This window comes from Arabidopsis thaliana, chromosome 4, assembly GCF_000001735.4.
Source record: "Arabidopsis thaliana chromosome 4, partial sequence".
NCBI lineage: Eukaryota > Viridiplantae > Streptophyta > Magnoliopsida > Brassicales > Brassicaceae > Arabidopsis > Arabidopsis thaliana.
Window position 1 is genome coordinate 7,643,432 of NC_003075.7, and position 15,551 is coordinate 7,658,982.

The window sequence follows — 15,551 nt, forward strand, 5'->3', positions numbered from 1 at the left end:
TGGAATATCAATATTCACCAGATAGTGTTTCTTAAGTAAGTTAGTGATATTCTTGTCTATATATATATATATCGATTTGAATCTTACAAGTCCGTACAAAATAATGAACAAGAATCCAAGAGACAAAGTGAAGACATGAAGAGAGACTAAAGAGCTAGCAATTCATAAATACAAGAATAGAGACTACGAAAAAAATCATATAATGATATAATAGACACTGATCTGATCCGAAAAGGAAAACAAAGGGTGATCCAGATCAAAACTGTCAAAAACTGATAATCCATCAAATCACAAACAAAAAAGATTCATCATTTTTCCAAAAAGTGCAGATTGATTGGGAACACAAGAAAATACAAATTACCAAAATAGAGGACTAAAAAATAGAATCGAAGTAAATAATACTTGAAGACAGAAACGACGAGTCTTCTAGAATTATGCAAAGACTGCAGAGACTACAAGCAATGATGCAAAGGTTGAGCATAGTGAAATCAGTGCAGGAACTGAAAAAAATGCAGAAACTAAAAAAAAGGAAGACATAGAAACACCACAATACAAACAAGTTTTCTACCTCTACTTGCAGCTAGACCTCAGTAACCAAGAAGGTTGTTTCCGAGGATCTACACCAAAAGAAAAATAAAGTTAGTTAGATAATATTCATCACTTATGGAAAAAGTTATAAAAATAAAGAACCGGATTACCAAGTGACTCTTGAAAGTCAAGTTCTTCAAACATTTGCTCTAAATTGGCAAGTGGTGGTTCAGACTGGAGAGAAGTTCGCAACCATTGTTGTGTGCATATCAAAGCTTCGGTAGTGTAAGGAGTCAAAGAACTTCTATACGGGTCCAAGACTCGACCACTAGTGCAAAAAGCGGACTCATGAGCAAAAGAAGACATTTGAATAGCAAGAACATCTCTAGCCAATTCTGACAAGATTGGGTAGTTCGGACTATTACGCTTCCACCATGACAAAACATCGTAATCTGATCCTGAACACCATGGCTCAGCTTTTTCCATCAAGTAATCATCCAGCTCCTTACCTGCTTGTTCTTTTCTCATTTCATTAATCATCTCTTTGTACAAGTAGTCACTACTTATATACCCATCACACTCACCTGATTGCTCAGAACCCCTATGATCGCTTTGTATTGCAGCATCATCACTTTGAGACTGTTTATCCAGCATTATAGTATACTCTTCATATAGATGACGCATCACACTTGTAATCGACAATGTAAGATTCTTACTTTCCAAACTATCTTTACCATGGAGCCTGTCAAAGCAAAGTGAAGTAAACTTCATTTTCTTTCTTGGATCAAACACACTAGCAACAATCACAAGTGGATTTATATTGATCAATCCATCCCAATACTTCTCAAACTTGTCCTTTATACTTGTTGCTTCTTTCCTTACTTCTTCATCAACGTTGTTACTTAATTTGATTAGATTCCAGTCAATAGTGGCAATCTCACTGTAACCTTTTGAAGAAGCTGCTGCTTTACGTTCTGAAGATTCCACAGTACAATTGAAAAAGATTCCGAGAAATGTTACCAACCTTTCCACTTCATCCCAAGTAGCTGAAACTGGCGGTCCAACACGTTTTTCTCCAGTCTCCTCCTCTATTTCAAGAAAATATTTACCATAAAGCTTGTCCTCACCCAACATCTTATCGAAAGCTACCCGTAACTTAAGTGCAGCTACCAACATAAGATACGTCGAATTCCACTCAGTAACGCTATCCAATGACAAGTTGCCTTTAGGAACCTTTCCCGTCTCTATACGAAACTCGAATGACTTTATTCTTGATAAGGATGACTGCACATACTTCACCGCATTCCGAACAGCAACGATACTATCACTCACATGCTCCATACTGTCTTTTACAAGCAGATTCACAATGTGACCACAACAACGCATACGCAAGAAATCACCATCTTTAACTAACGCATTAGCTCCCTTCAACCTCATAGCATCCTGGAATAAGGTTAGAGCCTCATGATCATTACCCTCAGCATTATTAACCGTGACTGTGAAGACTTTCTCAATCCCCCATTCATCTAAACATTCAATAAGACGTCTTGCAATCGTTTCTCCTTTCTTATCTAAAACAGGCTTAAAGCTAATGATTCTCTTCTGCAATTCCCAATTTGCATCAATCCAGTAAGCTGTTACAACCATGTAACTAGATGAGGTAGTAGGAGCTTCCCATATATCAGTAGTCAGAGAGACTCTCATCTTATTAACACTAAACATCACCTTCAAAAAAGACTTCTCTTGCAAATAGATCACAGCAATATCTTTAGCAACTGTCTGTCGTGATACATCCTCGTACATAGGGATTACATTATGACAGAATCTCCTAAAGCCTTCCGATTCAACGAAGGAAAACGGCAGCCCACTAAGAACAATCATCTCACTGACTGTTCTTATAAACTCATCTTGATCACATTTCAAGGATGTGGGATTACCACTAGTCAAAGCTTTATCTTCACTACTCTCTTGATAAGCCTTAAACAGCTCACATCTTCCAATGTCATTCCTTGTACGATTAGTGCTCTCTTTATCATCGTCCTTTGGAACAAAGTATTGTCGTATATCAGAACTTTGAGAAAGTTTCTTCCTTGGTTTTAGTTGATGATCAGAACTTGATCTTTGTGTTTCTGTCCTTTTCTTTCCCACACTAGTCTGAACTTTAACTTCTTCATTAAGCAAGTCATTGTTGTTGGCATGAGAAGAAGGCGAAGACATATCTACAAAACACACAGTTCTCAGTGTCAAGTGTCAACATCAAGCAGATTCACAAGCACATTTATACTTGAAGGAACTGAGAAAGAACAAAACTTTGAAGCAGATTGGGTTTCACGTTTAGACAAATATAGAAGAAACATGAAAACAAACAAACCTTGTACTATTACATTACGTGAATCAAATCGATGGTGAAGAAACATAACATTTGGAATCGAATAAACATCAACGAGAAAGCAGACCTTTACCTGGAGATATTAATGTCGGTTGGTCAGAATCCAAGGCTCGGAGAACTGTCACTGTCGAAGATAGTTTCGATGGAGATGGTCTCGACGGAGATGAGACGCCGCCGCAAGTTTCGAAGTTAGACGAGAAGAAAGAAAACCCAAGTGTCTTAAAATCAGGTTTAGACATTTTAGTTGTTTCATTTCGGTTAGTTCGGTTATAAACCGAACCGAACCGAAAACTGAACTAAAAAGTTTACAGTTGCGGATAAGTTCTCTTCCAGAACCCGAAGTAAACCCGAACTTCAACTTCGGGTTCGGTCCGGTTCGGTTCGGTTAAATTTATAATGATCATTATCAAAGTAGGAGAAAAGAACCGAACCCGAAGTAAATAATCACTTTCCTTTTGCATCAACTTGAAGTCCAGTAACTCTTCTAGACGTTTGTGCATGCATGTCTTCTTCTTTTTTTCTTTTTCTTTTTTTTTTTTTGGGCAGCAACATTTGTCTCTGTTTTTAAAGCAGAGTATTATCACAAACAAAACAAGAAATCTGTGATCGTTCCAATGGTCTTCCTCACCGGAACCACGGTCGTGATTATCAATTTCAAACTAACTAAATTAGTAAATTAGTCCAAGTGTTACTTTTTAAAAAACACTATTATTAGTATAGAAAGTCGAGTAGTTAATTAGTTAGCTGTCGTAATATTATAGTATTGTTGAGATATGTAACTCTAAATGAATCGTTGACTTCATATACGGACAGCCTGTAAGTTTGAGATTGTCTCTATGATTATCTCTGCTTTAAAAAACATATTAAGGCAAGACCCGGAAGCTAGGGGAAAAAATATAGAAAATCAAATAGCTAGAGAACGTGGGAGAGATTACAAATCAATATGTAAAGAGCACTCAAAATCTCTCATACGACTCAAAACTACTTAGAAATTATCTCTCTATCTCTCTCTCTTGCTCGCTCTTTTTCTTGGCATCTCTATGGATTCGGAGGTGGAGGAGAATGTCATATCGGTCATCACTGACACAACCTTTCTCATCTCCACAAATTTAAAGGTGGATCCGAGGGTAATATCACTCTTTTCTCAACTATTCTATGATTGGCGCTCTGTTTATATGGAAATAAAGTCCCTTTACCCGAAGATGGAGTTCCATTTACTCCTTCGTCAAATACTCAAGTTCTGGACCTCTACGGACATGGGTAGACAGTGGAAGTTTGTATCCCTCATTTGTAAAATAATGTTTCTGGTTAGCTCTATGGATTTGGATTCGGAGTCAGAGCTCACATCTCTCATCAAGAAAATAATTTCTCTCTTCAACTCTAAACCCGATACGGGTTCAGAGCTCGTTTCCCTCATTACACAGTTGATGCGTATCGATACCTCTGTGGATTCGGATTCAGAGCCAACACAAGAATCTGAGCTTCTATCACTCATTAGCCAACTAGTCTCTGCCAAGCCGGAGCCGGAGCTCACATCACTCACCAGGCGGATCATCTCTACCTTCATATCTATGAATTGGGAGCCTATGCAGTTTATTTCCGTATGCCCTCAAGTTATGGTGGAACTTGTACATGGAAAACTGACGACAGAAGTTGTCCGGCCGAGAAAGGCTAAAGAGCGGGAATGTGAGTTGTATGCTTACGAAATTTGGAAATCTACAAGACAAATCCATTTTCACTGTATACTATGCAATGGCGAGAACCATGAAGAGTATGACAAGGTTCCTATAGAGGTCAAACACCCTCTTCACCCAAGACATTCTCTTCAGCTTGCCGTTAGACAATGGTCGGAGGAGGAAACGATGATTGAATGTTATTGTTGTGATGAATATCTCATGGATTATTATTACTATTGCTCCTCTTGCGATTTTGCTATGAATGTAAGCTGTTTGGAGAAACCACCACCAGTCTTATCTATAGACCATCCCAAGTGGCATCAGCATCCCCTTATTTTGTTTCCAAGTCAGGCTTCCTTTCCTTGTAACCTTTGTGCCCTCACACATTCAAGTTGTCCTTTCTATATTTGTCCCCCCTGTGACTTCGTGGTCCATCAAAAGTGTCTCAGCTTACCACATGTCATAAGGATATCCCGCCACCATCATCGTATCTCCTTCACTCCTTCATTTGAGAAAGGAAATTGGTATTGTGGTATTTGTCGCAAAAAGATGGATAATGATTACGGTGGTTATACTTGCCTCAAGGACGGTTGTTCGTATGTGGCACATTCAAGATGTGCAACACAAAAGAATGTGTGGGATGGTCTAGACCTTGAGGGAGAGCCAGAAGAAGTTGAAGAAGAAGAAGTTGAGCCATTTGTGATAATAAGTGACGGAACAATACACCATTTTAGTCATCCACATCATTTGAGAATGGATAAGAATACCGGCAGAGACTACGACGAGAATAAGCAGTGTCAAGCATGCATCACACCAATCTATTTTGGTAACATCTACTCTTGTATGCAATGCAACTTCATTCTCCATGAAGAATGTGCGAATTTTTCTCGCAAAATACATAACCCGATACATCCACATAAGCTCAATCTAGTGGGAGGATACGACGGTGTTACCAAGTATTATAAGGATTTCTGTTCAGTGTGTCCTAGGATGTGCACCAATGGTTTCTTCTATGAGTGCGGTAAAGAAGAATGTGATCGTTTTAAGCTACATGTGCAGTGTGCCACAATTTCTGAGCCATTAGTCCATGAAAGTCATGTGCATCCTTTATTCTTAACATCCAAACCAAGAGAACGAAGAAGATGTGGGGTTTGCAAAAAAAAGCCACTTAGCCACACGGAAACATTCAATTGTATTGAAGGTGAGTGTACCTTTGCTTTGTGTTTTGGATGTGCTACTTTACCTCACGAGGTGAGGTATAAGCATGATAAGCACATGCTCACTCTTTCTTATGGGGAGGAGACAAGTACCATGATGTATTGGTGTGAAGCCTGCGAGAAAGAGATAAATTCAGAAGAACGGTTTTATAAGTGTGATGAATATTGTTGTGTCACCCTGCACATTCAATGTTTGATTGGGAAAGAATTATACTTGAAGCCCGGTTCATCGTTTGAGTACGACCACAGGCATGCAGATGTTCTTTTAAAAACTCAGGTTATGTCTCGACCTATTTGCTTCCAATGTAAGAGTCGTTGTCCACATAACACAGTTATCCAGTGGTCTGAGTTAGTATATTGCACCATTCATTGTTTTTTGTTTGGTCGACTAAGATGGGACGAAGAAGAAAGAAGAAGAAAGCAAGCTGAAATTGACAATAAAGATGTTTGAATGAAATCCCAATTTAGGAGACTATAGTTTTGAGTAGAGTTATCAAAGAGACTCTGATGTTCATTGTAAGTTTTGAATCTTGGAAATTTCTCTGATTTGAAAAGCTTGTTAATGTGTGATTGTGAACATTGTCTTGTTTAATTGAATCTTTGATTTGTGAAGGAGACCGCTAGACGAACTAGAACGGTACATTGGTAGGAAACCATTATAATACCACTCTTGTAACAACAAAAACATATGGTTGCTTATATAAGATATTACTTCATCAAATTACAACAAAAACATATGGTTGCTTATATAAGATAGGGCTTACTCTTTCTACTGGAACAAGTTTGTATATATTTCCAACTTTGATATGATGTCACATGTGGCAACCTTAGTATCATCACAGATCTGATGAGTCTGCTAAAATGGAGTTCGAATTTTTGTAAATACTCTTAAGATGTCCCAATCCTAAACACAAAACAGTTGTTTTAAAAAACTCAATTGAGCAAGTTTGTATCTATATTCCTTTGTACATAATACTCCAGTACAACATAAAGCCATTAATTTGGTTGGCTGAGTACTATAATTGATCTTTTTATATGATCTTACATCTTTCTATGTATTGATATTGAGTAGTAACAAGAAGAACTAATCTTTCGTGGAGTAGCGACTGCGAATGTAGAGGAACAAAGCCGTAGATGCAGCCACCACATAGGGAAAGATTGTCCATATTCCCTGCACAAATATTGGAACCAAAACTTCAAACTTGTGTGAAACCAAATTTACATCAGTTTTCTCTTACTCTACTTACCACTGCAGTTGCTACTGCTGCAAGAGCAAACATGGGGCGTTCTCTAAGGAGAAACCCAATCACAAGCTGAAACATTTTTTAGAATCAGTATCCTCTAGTTAGTCCTCGGATTCACATTGTAACAAAGAATCGAAATCGAATATATAAAGAAAAGTAGATAAACCTGAAGTGGAAGAGTAATCAAACCACCGCAACAAACTCCTGCAAAGAAACACTCTGGAGATATTCCCTGTAAAGATTCATGTATGATAGGTTTGGTTAACCATATGCTACATATTGAATCAATTCCGCAACAGACTTACAAGAGCCCCGGCGAAGAACGCTGTAGGATTCCTCATTCCCACAGAAAATCTTTCCACTGCATTCAACACAATATAAACTCATTCATCACATTCTATACGAATGTTTTCCCCTGCATTCAATTTGCTACTTACCAAAACCTGAGAGGTTGCCATACTTTTGGACTGCCTGAGTAATGCTTAACGCTTTCTCTTTACCTATACCGAGCTTTATTATCAAAAAATATAGAAAACAATCAGCTTTTAGGATACACATACATGAATTTGAAAATACAAGAATAGAAAGTAACCTTTGAACAAACATCATCTGATGCTCCACTTTGTCTAAAGAGCTTACCAATGTAAAACGGTATCATATCGCTTAAACAAACTCCCCTTTTTCGATTTTTTCGCCAACAAAAGCACAAAAGAAGTTATGATAACCGTTAAGAACCATTGGAGATATGTTGTTTTTGACCAGAGATATAGCTTTTACCAGTAAACCCATGACACAGTAGACACTATATAAGGAGCATTCCGAGAAAAAGACTCAGCAAACGATTGCCACGTCCCATCTAGAGTTAACATTCTAGCCAATGTTATCCCAACCTGCATTTAAACAATCACAAGAAACTGTCATCAAAATGAAATCTGATTATGAAATGAAGCAGAAGTACTGGCATATAGCACACAAACCCATATATTTAGAGCCTCTTCGCTGATAAAAAGTCCGCATCCGGCTGCCATTAGCAACCAAAAGTAAACCCATCTACAAAAAGAATACATTGGAGTTCTTCATAAACATACAAATCTGGTTCATAAGGAAGGTAACTAGAGATAGTTTAACGGCTAACCCCGGTGCATTTCCTGGAATCATGAATCTGTTTCCAAATGCATTAAACGTAAAGCCTTCTGAAGATGATGAAACTTTGGCCAAACTCTTAACCTCCTCAAAAGGTGAACCACCACCACCAGAGCCTTTCAAGGCTACACTAATAACTGTAATAATCATAGCTAATCCTAACCCTAAACCTAACTTTACTATGAATGGAACTCCCTTTCCAGATACTCTTTCATTCTCATCTTCATCTTTGCTATCTCGAGACTTCTCGGAATCATTGTCTCCAACAATTCCTATTTGAGAGCTTCTTACCTTGATCCTGACACATTAACAACATCAAATTGTCAACCAACAGATCAATGAAGCTAAAGGAAACAAACCCACAAGCCAATATCTTGGCGAGCCATACTTCTAAGCAAATTGATAATCAAATTCCACTAAGAAGAGTGGCCTAAATTCCGTACTCATATCTAATCGATTCTATCAAAACTAAATTATCAAGAAGTAAAACCTGTAACAAGTAAGCGAGAAGGATCCATAGAAAACTCTGGAGCCATTGAAGACAACAAGGTTAGGTTTTGAAAGGTTTAAGGAAAACCCATTCACCGGAACCACCATGGAAGACAACATTCTTGGGATTTGTGTCTCCAACGAGACCTTGTTTTGACTCTTGTCTGTTTATTCTCTCTGTGATTCAAGACACCGTCGTTTTATTGGAAAAAATCCGTAAATAATAAAAATAAAATGATTTTTTGGAAATTAACGATTATCCATCTATAATTTTATTTTTATTAGATGAAAGTTTCACTATTTAAAATATTTAAAATTTTTAAAAATTAAAGAAAAATTTTAAAATTATAAATATTAACATTTTATACTCCGGATTGAATTTTAAAATTGATGAGTTAAATCGATACTAATACAAGACGATATATTACGAATGAAATAATATAATTATCTATATATACATTTTTGCAGCCATTTTGTAAAATAAATCTTGGAGTTAGAACTTATTTACAATGGCAGCCACTGACTTTTAATTATTGATTTTCTTTTAGCAATAAATTGATTAACAAACAAAAAATATTTCAAATATATTCCAATCTCATATATCACGCAGATTTCTTCAAAATTTGAACTAGATTTCGGAAATTATTTAAAACAAAAAATATTTGACAAAACAAAATATAATTGCAATCCCTTCAAATGAGCAAAACGCACATAAATACATTTTTTATCAGTTCACTAAATTTTATTTCTCCAATATTTGAATTAGATTTCGACAACTATTTAAAACAAAAATTTGTTTGACAAACTAAAATATAATTGCAATTCCGTAAAAAAAAATTTTAAATTAGCGGTGTACTACAGATTTTTTTAACGGGACGGGTTTGGAAGGATGTTACTTAATAACAATTGTAAACTATAAATATTTTATAGATAAATATAATTTACAGACTTTTATATATACTAATTTTAAAAAATAATTGTTTCCGCGGTGTACCGCGGGTTATAATCTACTATAATCTTAAAAGCTAAACAAAACAAATAAAATTAACAAAGCAAATACGATTTAAAATTTATTTATTTTACAAACTCATCTCGATTCTTTTATAAAAAAAATTTAAATATTATAAATATTAAAAAAAATATTTGCTTTGCAATGTATATATTTCAAATATTTTATATATTACAAATTAAATAAAATTTCAAATTTCAAATTTTTAGTTAAAAGTTATTGTTTTACAATATATCATACATTTAAATTAAAGAAATAATAATATTTATTTAAATCTTGTCTTCAAAATAAAAATTTAATTTTTTAATAAAAATATATGTCCGTAGTATACAGCAAATTAATATCTAATCTTATAATCTTAAAACAAATCAAAATACTTATTACTATATTTGCTTTGTCACGTGGATCCATCATTTTTGATTATCTGGAGAACTTGTGAAGTAAGCGACAAAATTATTACCGACTCTTTTTTCTTTTCTTTCATTTCATTTAATTGAAAAACAAACAAAACAACAACCAAGATTCTCTGTCCTAAAAACTCCTTCTTCTTTCTAATCTCTCCTTCGACTTTCAGGTAGATGTTATACTCTGACCTCAACTTCATCTCTGTCCACTTCTCTTCCGCTTTCTCTCTTTGTCTATTTATCTTCTCAACTACACAATTTATCTTTGACTTTGTATTAAGGTTTTTCGTTAGGGTTTCTTTAGTCTAGAAGAGCTAATACCACTTTCTTGATTTTCTTGATTTAGGTTTCTGTTTACAGATCTCCAAATTTTTTGGTGTGTGTGTGTTCAGAGTCACAAGGTGAGATTCTAGGATATTCAGATTCAGGCTTATTGATTGAGAGAGAAAGAGAAATGGACTACCAAGAAAGTTATAGATTGACATTTTATGGAATTTTGGTTGCTTTTATGGAATTAGCATTTGCTTATTGTCTTCTATGCGTATCAGCTTTCGTCTTTATTACATCGAAGTTGCTACTGTTTATGCCATGTATCGGGTACCAAAACAGTGATCTCTGCATCCAAAAACTTCTCTTTGATTGGCCATTCAGAATCATACTCAGAGTTCAGAAGCTAGCTACTACTAATAGGCCAAGCGTTTTACATCATCAAGAACAAGAACAAGAACAAGAACAAGAACAAGAAGAGAAGACTATGGTTGATAAAGATAAGAACTCGGAATTGATGGATAGAGTTAGGTTGTTGGAAGTAGCTGTTGAGCAAGAGAAAGTAGCTAAAGCTGCTTTAATGGTTGAATTGGAACAAGAAAGAGCAGCTTCAGCATCAGCAGCTGATGAAGCTATGGCTATGATTTTAAGGCTACAAGCGGATAAAGCTTCGCTTGAGATGGAAGGGAAGCAATATGAGAGAATGATTGATGAGAAATTTGCTTATGATGAGGAAGAGATGAATATTCTCAAGGAGATTCTTTTTAAAAGGGAGAGAGAAAAGCATTTTCTTGAGAAAGAACTTGAGACTTACAAGCACATTGATGATGATCAAGAGACGGAAGACAACGAGAAGAGAGAATGCGATGAGGATGGAGAACCGATTGTGTATGATGTTCATGTCATTGAGGATAATAGTCAGACTAAAGTGAGGGATGATGATGTAGCAGAACACAAAGAGATGAAGGAAGAAGAGATAGTCAAGGATCATGATTCAGTATCATCACCTACTTCATCTTCAACACATCTCCCATAAGTTTCTAATTCTGATTGTTGAACTCTGTTTTTGTTAATGTATGTGTGTAGATTTGGTGTAATTTGTGAATATCAATAGACGTTTTATCTTTTAAGTGGTGTCACGCATAAGATGAAATAAAATTGTTTTGATTGAAATAATAACCAACATAAGTTGTATATAGCAGAACAATGAGTAAATGAGAAGAGAGAATTCTCACTTTGACACTAACAAAACCAAATTTCAGATGCAAAATCAAAATCAAAACAAGCTTCAACCAAACGGGTGTAAAACTCTGAGGTGATAGACGTCGGTTTTCTTCAATACTTGACCGGGGCAAGAACATCTAGCTGTGATCCGAGCCTCTCTTCCGCAACCTTCTCTGCCTTGGTCCTGAGCTTGTTGAGTTGCTTCTTACGCTCATACATCACTTGTGATCTTTCCTTTCTCTTTGTCTCAAGTTCCTGTTAGAATCAAAAACTCCAAACATCAGTTTCAGTGACCTAGTTCTACAAATTCTCCAAGTAAACAGATTTGGTATCCATAACTCGATGTCTACACACAAATACGTCTAGCAGAAATACGAAATACTCACTTTAATGGTATCATAATGGTTCCAGCCAACCTCAGAAGATAAACGTCCCAATAAGCAGTACTTGTGACCACTCTGAAGTCTCAAAACCCTGATTAAAAAATCAACAGATCATTAACACATTTGGACATTAACTATTACAGAATCATGAAACAAAACATAACAAAAAAACAAAAGAGAACTTACTTAAGAGCATCAGGAATAACCATTCTCTTAATCTTGTCGTAAGGAGGTGGGATTCCCTCAAAAACCTTCAAGCGAGCAAGTGCAGCAGCACCACGCTTGGTCTTGTGTGGAATCATCCTGCAACCACAAAAGCCAAAAATTCAATTTCACCAAAACTCAAAAAAAAAGAAAGACTTCATCTTTATTAAAACGCTACATCACTGAATCTTCACAAAGAAAACACTTTCACATAAACCGATTATTGAAACTAATCATATGCTACATTTTTATTACTCAAACAGCAAATACAGAACCATTTATCAAAAACTTATCACAACAATTTGAGAGCAGTATATCCAAAACTCAATTAAATAAAAAAATACATCTTTGTATAAATGCTACATTTCTACTACTCACACAGCAACTATAAAAACTATTATCGAAACTAATCATAACAATTCCAGAGTAACATATCCACAATTCTAACATTATAACACACCTACTACAATTCTATCACTCACACAACAAATACAAAACACAATTACACAATTGAACTACCAATTCTCTTATACACACAGAAAAAAAAAAAAAAAAAAAAACAGAGTAATCGAAATCTATACAAAGAAAACGCATTTGCACTAATCATAAAGTTACAAACTTTCTCCAATAAAAATGAAGAAAATTAGAGTGAACGAACGAACCCGCGAACAGTGCGCCAGAAGATCTTGGAAGGAGCACGAAAGTGAATAGGACCATGAGAAGGCTTAGTGTTCATACGTTTCCTAAGGAATCTCATGTACTTCATCTTTTGTCGAACCAAACCTCCCGAGAGACAAATCTCTTCACATCGGACAACAACCACTTCCTGTCCGTTAAGTAACTCCTTCGCAGTGTTGGAAGCTAGACGACCAAGCATGTGGTGTCGCCCGTCGACGACAACGCGCTTCGCGCATATCCCTGACCCAGACACCATCTTCTTCTTCTTCTTCTTCCCTTGCTTCGGCTCTGAAAAAGTAGATTATCATATATGACGCACAACACAAGGCTAGGGTTTAAAATGGGTTTAAAGCCCAATATTGGCCCCTTTACTTAAGAAGCCCAAAATTGGCTTACGTTGGGGACAAAACTTATGATCTGTGGATGAGATATGGAAGAAATCATTATTGGATTTCTAAGAATCATTATGGTACGTATGATACAAGAGTTTAAAGTATTATAGCAGTGAAAAACTCCACTTATAGAACTCGATAGGCTAATGAGTATTACTATTGGACTATCCAAAGAAGATTGATGATTCTGTTTCATCGATTCAAATATAAACATTCTCATAATCTTTAAGTTCTGCTTCAGATTTTGAACCACAACCTTAGCTGCTTTCGTTGGAAACGGTATATGTTGTTCGAATGAAACGGATCAACTAATAAGGAACTACTAGAAAGAATAAATCCATCAGAAAAAACCTATTTAAGTTCTTTTGGAGAATTTGCTCTAAACAAATTTTTTTCTTTTTTTTTTGTTAATTATAAACGATTTATGTTGTAAGAGAATCCTCCAAACTTCACAATAACTTCAGATGACATTGTCGAAAGATCTTACTAGAAGACAAAACAGAGGAAGGCTAGCTTTTGGAGTGTTGGTTGTCTTTTTATTTTCAATCAATTTTTTTAAGTTTGATTGAATGTACTTTTAAAAAACATAAGTATTGTCTTGCCCAATAAACAACTCATCATCATTGACATAAAAGTAGATCAACACACGAAAAGAAGAAGACAACATCAAATTCCAATGTTAGTTCTTCATTTATTAGACAACAAAGCCTCCATTGGCTCTAATAACTTGACCGTTAATCCATTCACCACCATCACCGGCCAAAAACCCTACAATCTCGGTTATATCCTTTGACTCACCGATCCTCCCCATAGGACAAGCCCCTGCAAGCATTTTCACCGTTTCATCACTCTTTCCAGCATAAAACATCTCCGTCGCAACCGGCCCTGGCGCCACGCAATTCGCGGTTATCCGGCTTCCCTTAAGCTCCTTCGCCAACACTTTCACCATTGTCTCAACGGCGGCCTTTGATGCTGCGTAAACTCCATAACCCGGGGCGAGACCACCAACCATTGATGTAGACATCATAATGATTCTTCCACCACCTCCTCTCATAACCCTTTTAGCTGCTTCCTTGCAACACAAGAAAGACCCTCTTGTGTTTATTGTGAATGTGTTATCGAAATCTTCTAGTGTCGTCTCGGATAAAGATGGATACTTTGGATCCAAAACACCTGCACAATTCACGACGATGTGAACTTTAGATCCGAACTCTTGTTCTGTTTGATCAAACAAGTTGTTGATCTGGTCCGGGTCTGACACATCTGCTTTAACTGCGATCGCTGACTTTAATTGAGATGAGTCGTTTAGTTCTGAAACCAAGAGTTCAGCTTTTGATGAGCTCGAGACATAATTGATGGTGACTCTTGCACCAAGAGAGTGGAGGTGAATCGCGATTTCACGGCCCATGCCTCTGGTGGCTCCGGTCACTATAGCTACACGCCCGGCTAGAGGGAGAGACGATGAGCTTCTTGGATTATTCTCCATTTCTCGATCGTGTTTTTTTTCCTCTGAATTTTTGATTAAAAGCAGGGAAAAATATGGACCACATTTATAGACTTATAGTTGTTGGATCACTTGACATACAGCCACATGGCCGTCGAGTCAACGGTCTTATTTTGAGACATGTTTTTGTTTCGTAAGCAGTGACGTGTGCGCATTACACTCTTTTGACATACTTGTGTCTTCTTGTATCCACCAGAGATCTCTGACAACAACCTCTATCAGGCTCCAACTTGTCCCACCATCATACTGCTTTTAGGAGAACCCAACCTGCCTGAAGCGCAGCCACAAAGATCATTACTAATGTTGTCATACCCTTTTGTTGACAAAATTATTATCATCATCATTATTAGCATCATCTAGTTCTTCTAGATCTTCATTTAACTAGATCTTCAAATGAGTTCTTAAGACGGTTGTGTGTTTAAGGTCGAAGAATCAAGTTTTGAACATTAACCTACATTTGATGACAAGTATCGGCCATTAGTACAAAAATCCAAATAATATATTAATTATTTCAATTTTCAAATTGTATAATATCTATGACTGAGTGAATGATGACAATATAACACACTTTTATCGTCGAAATGTGATACTTTCGCTAAAATGTATTGCTAACTGAAGATAATGGCAACAATACTATAAATTTAGGCATAATTAGGAAAAATAAAATCAATACAATCAACACAATCTTTATATTGTAGGCACATTTTTCAAATTTTGGAAGTTGCGAGATAACTGTTATAAACTTTTATGATGTTGTGAGATTTGTTCATTGACTTCATTTTTCTTTGAAATCCGACTGG

At 36.1% G+C, this 15,551-nt stretch overlaps 5 protein-coding genes and 1 pseudogene across 10 annotated transcripts; 2 read left to right on the plus strand and 4 right to left on the minus strand.

Annotated features, from left to right (window-relative positions):
- Nucleotides 1-657: 657 nt before the first annotated feature.
- On the minus strand, nucleotides 658-3,156 carry AT4G13120 (annotated as a pseudogene; the record flags this gene model as incomplete). The annotated part of the gene is made up of 1 exon: nucleotides 658-3,156.
- Nucleotides 3,157-3,805: 649 nt separating this feature from the next.
- AT4G13130 (Cysteine/Histidine-rich C1 domain family protein) lies at nucleotides 3,806-6,484 on the plus strand. Its single transcript, NM_117382.3, has one exon. It carries the CDS (start codon nucleotides 3,958-3,960, stop codon nucleotides 6,259-6,261), a length of 2,304 nt encoding a protein of 767 aa, NP_193049.1. The 5' UTR covers nucleotides 3,806-3,957; the 3' UTR covers nucleotides 6,262-6,484.
- Nucleotides 6,485-6,621: 137 nt separating this feature from the next.
- Nucleotides 6,622-8,858, minus strand: AT4G13150 (uncharacterized protein). 5 transcript variants are annotated; one of them, NM_117384.5, is made up of 10 exons: nucleotides 8,688-8,858; nucleotides 8,190-8,495; nucleotides 8,032-8,104; nucleotides 7,832-7,944; nucleotides 7,647-7,731; nucleotides 7,492-7,564; nucleotides 7,360-7,415; nucleotides 7,221-7,286; nucleotides 7,058-7,123; nucleotides 6,622-6,981 (listed from the first exon to the last, which is right to left on the minus strand). In NM_117384.5, exons 1-10 carry the CDS (start codon nucleotides 8,804-8,806, stop codon nucleotides 6,895-6,897), a joined length of 1,044 nt encoding a protein of 347 aa, NP_193051.4. In that variant the 5' UTR covers nucleotides 8,807-8,858; the 3' UTR covers nucleotides 6,622-6,894. The 5 variants fall into 5 exon arrangements, with proteins under 5 accessions (NP_193051.4, NP_001328645.1, NP_001328644.1 ...); NM_001340837.1 differs by having other exon boundaries at nucleotides 6,681-6,981; nucleotides 7,221-7,273; NM_001340836.1 differs by having other exon boundaries at nucleotides 7,221-7,415.
- Nucleotides 8,859-10,162: 1,304 nt separating this feature from the next.
- AT4G13160 (zein-binding protein (Protein of unknown function, DUF593)) lies at nucleotides 10,163-11,538 on the plus strand. Its single transcript, NM_117385.4, has 2 exons — nucleotides 10,163-10,269; nucleotides 10,446-11,538. The coding sequence occupies exon 2, from the start codon at nucleotides 10,554-10,556 to the stop codon at nucleotides 11,400-11,402; it is 849 nt and encodes a 282-aa protein (NP_193052.1). The 5' UTR covers nucleotides 10,163-10,269; nucleotides 10,446-10,553; the 3' UTR covers nucleotides 11,403-11,538.
- Nucleotides 10,163-13,163, minus strand: AT4G13170 (Ribosomal protein L13 family protein). The gene is made up of 4 exons (NM_117386.5): nucleotides 12,840-13,163; nucleotides 12,160-12,276; nucleotides 11,977-12,064; nucleotides 10,163-11,845 (listed from the first exon to the last, which is right to left on the minus strand). Exons 1-4 carry the CDS (start codon nucleotides 13,109-13,111, stop codon nucleotides 11,702-11,704), a joined length of 621 nt encoding a protein of 206 aa, NP_193053.1. The 5' UTR covers nucleotides 13,112-13,163; the 3' UTR covers nucleotides 10,163-11,701.
- Nucleotides 13,164-13,662: 499 nt separating this feature from the next.
- On the minus strand, nucleotides 13,663-14,871 carry AT4G13180 (NAD(P)-binding Rossmann-fold superfamily protein). The gene has a single exon (NM_117387.3). The coding sequence runs from the start codon at nucleotides 14,731-14,733 to the stop codon at nucleotides 13,942-13,944; it is 792 nt and encodes a 263-aa protein (NP_193054.1). The 5' UTR covers nucleotides 14,734-14,871; the 3' UTR covers nucleotides 13,663-13,941.
- Between the last annotated feature and the right edge of the window lie 680 nt (nucleotides 14,872-15,551).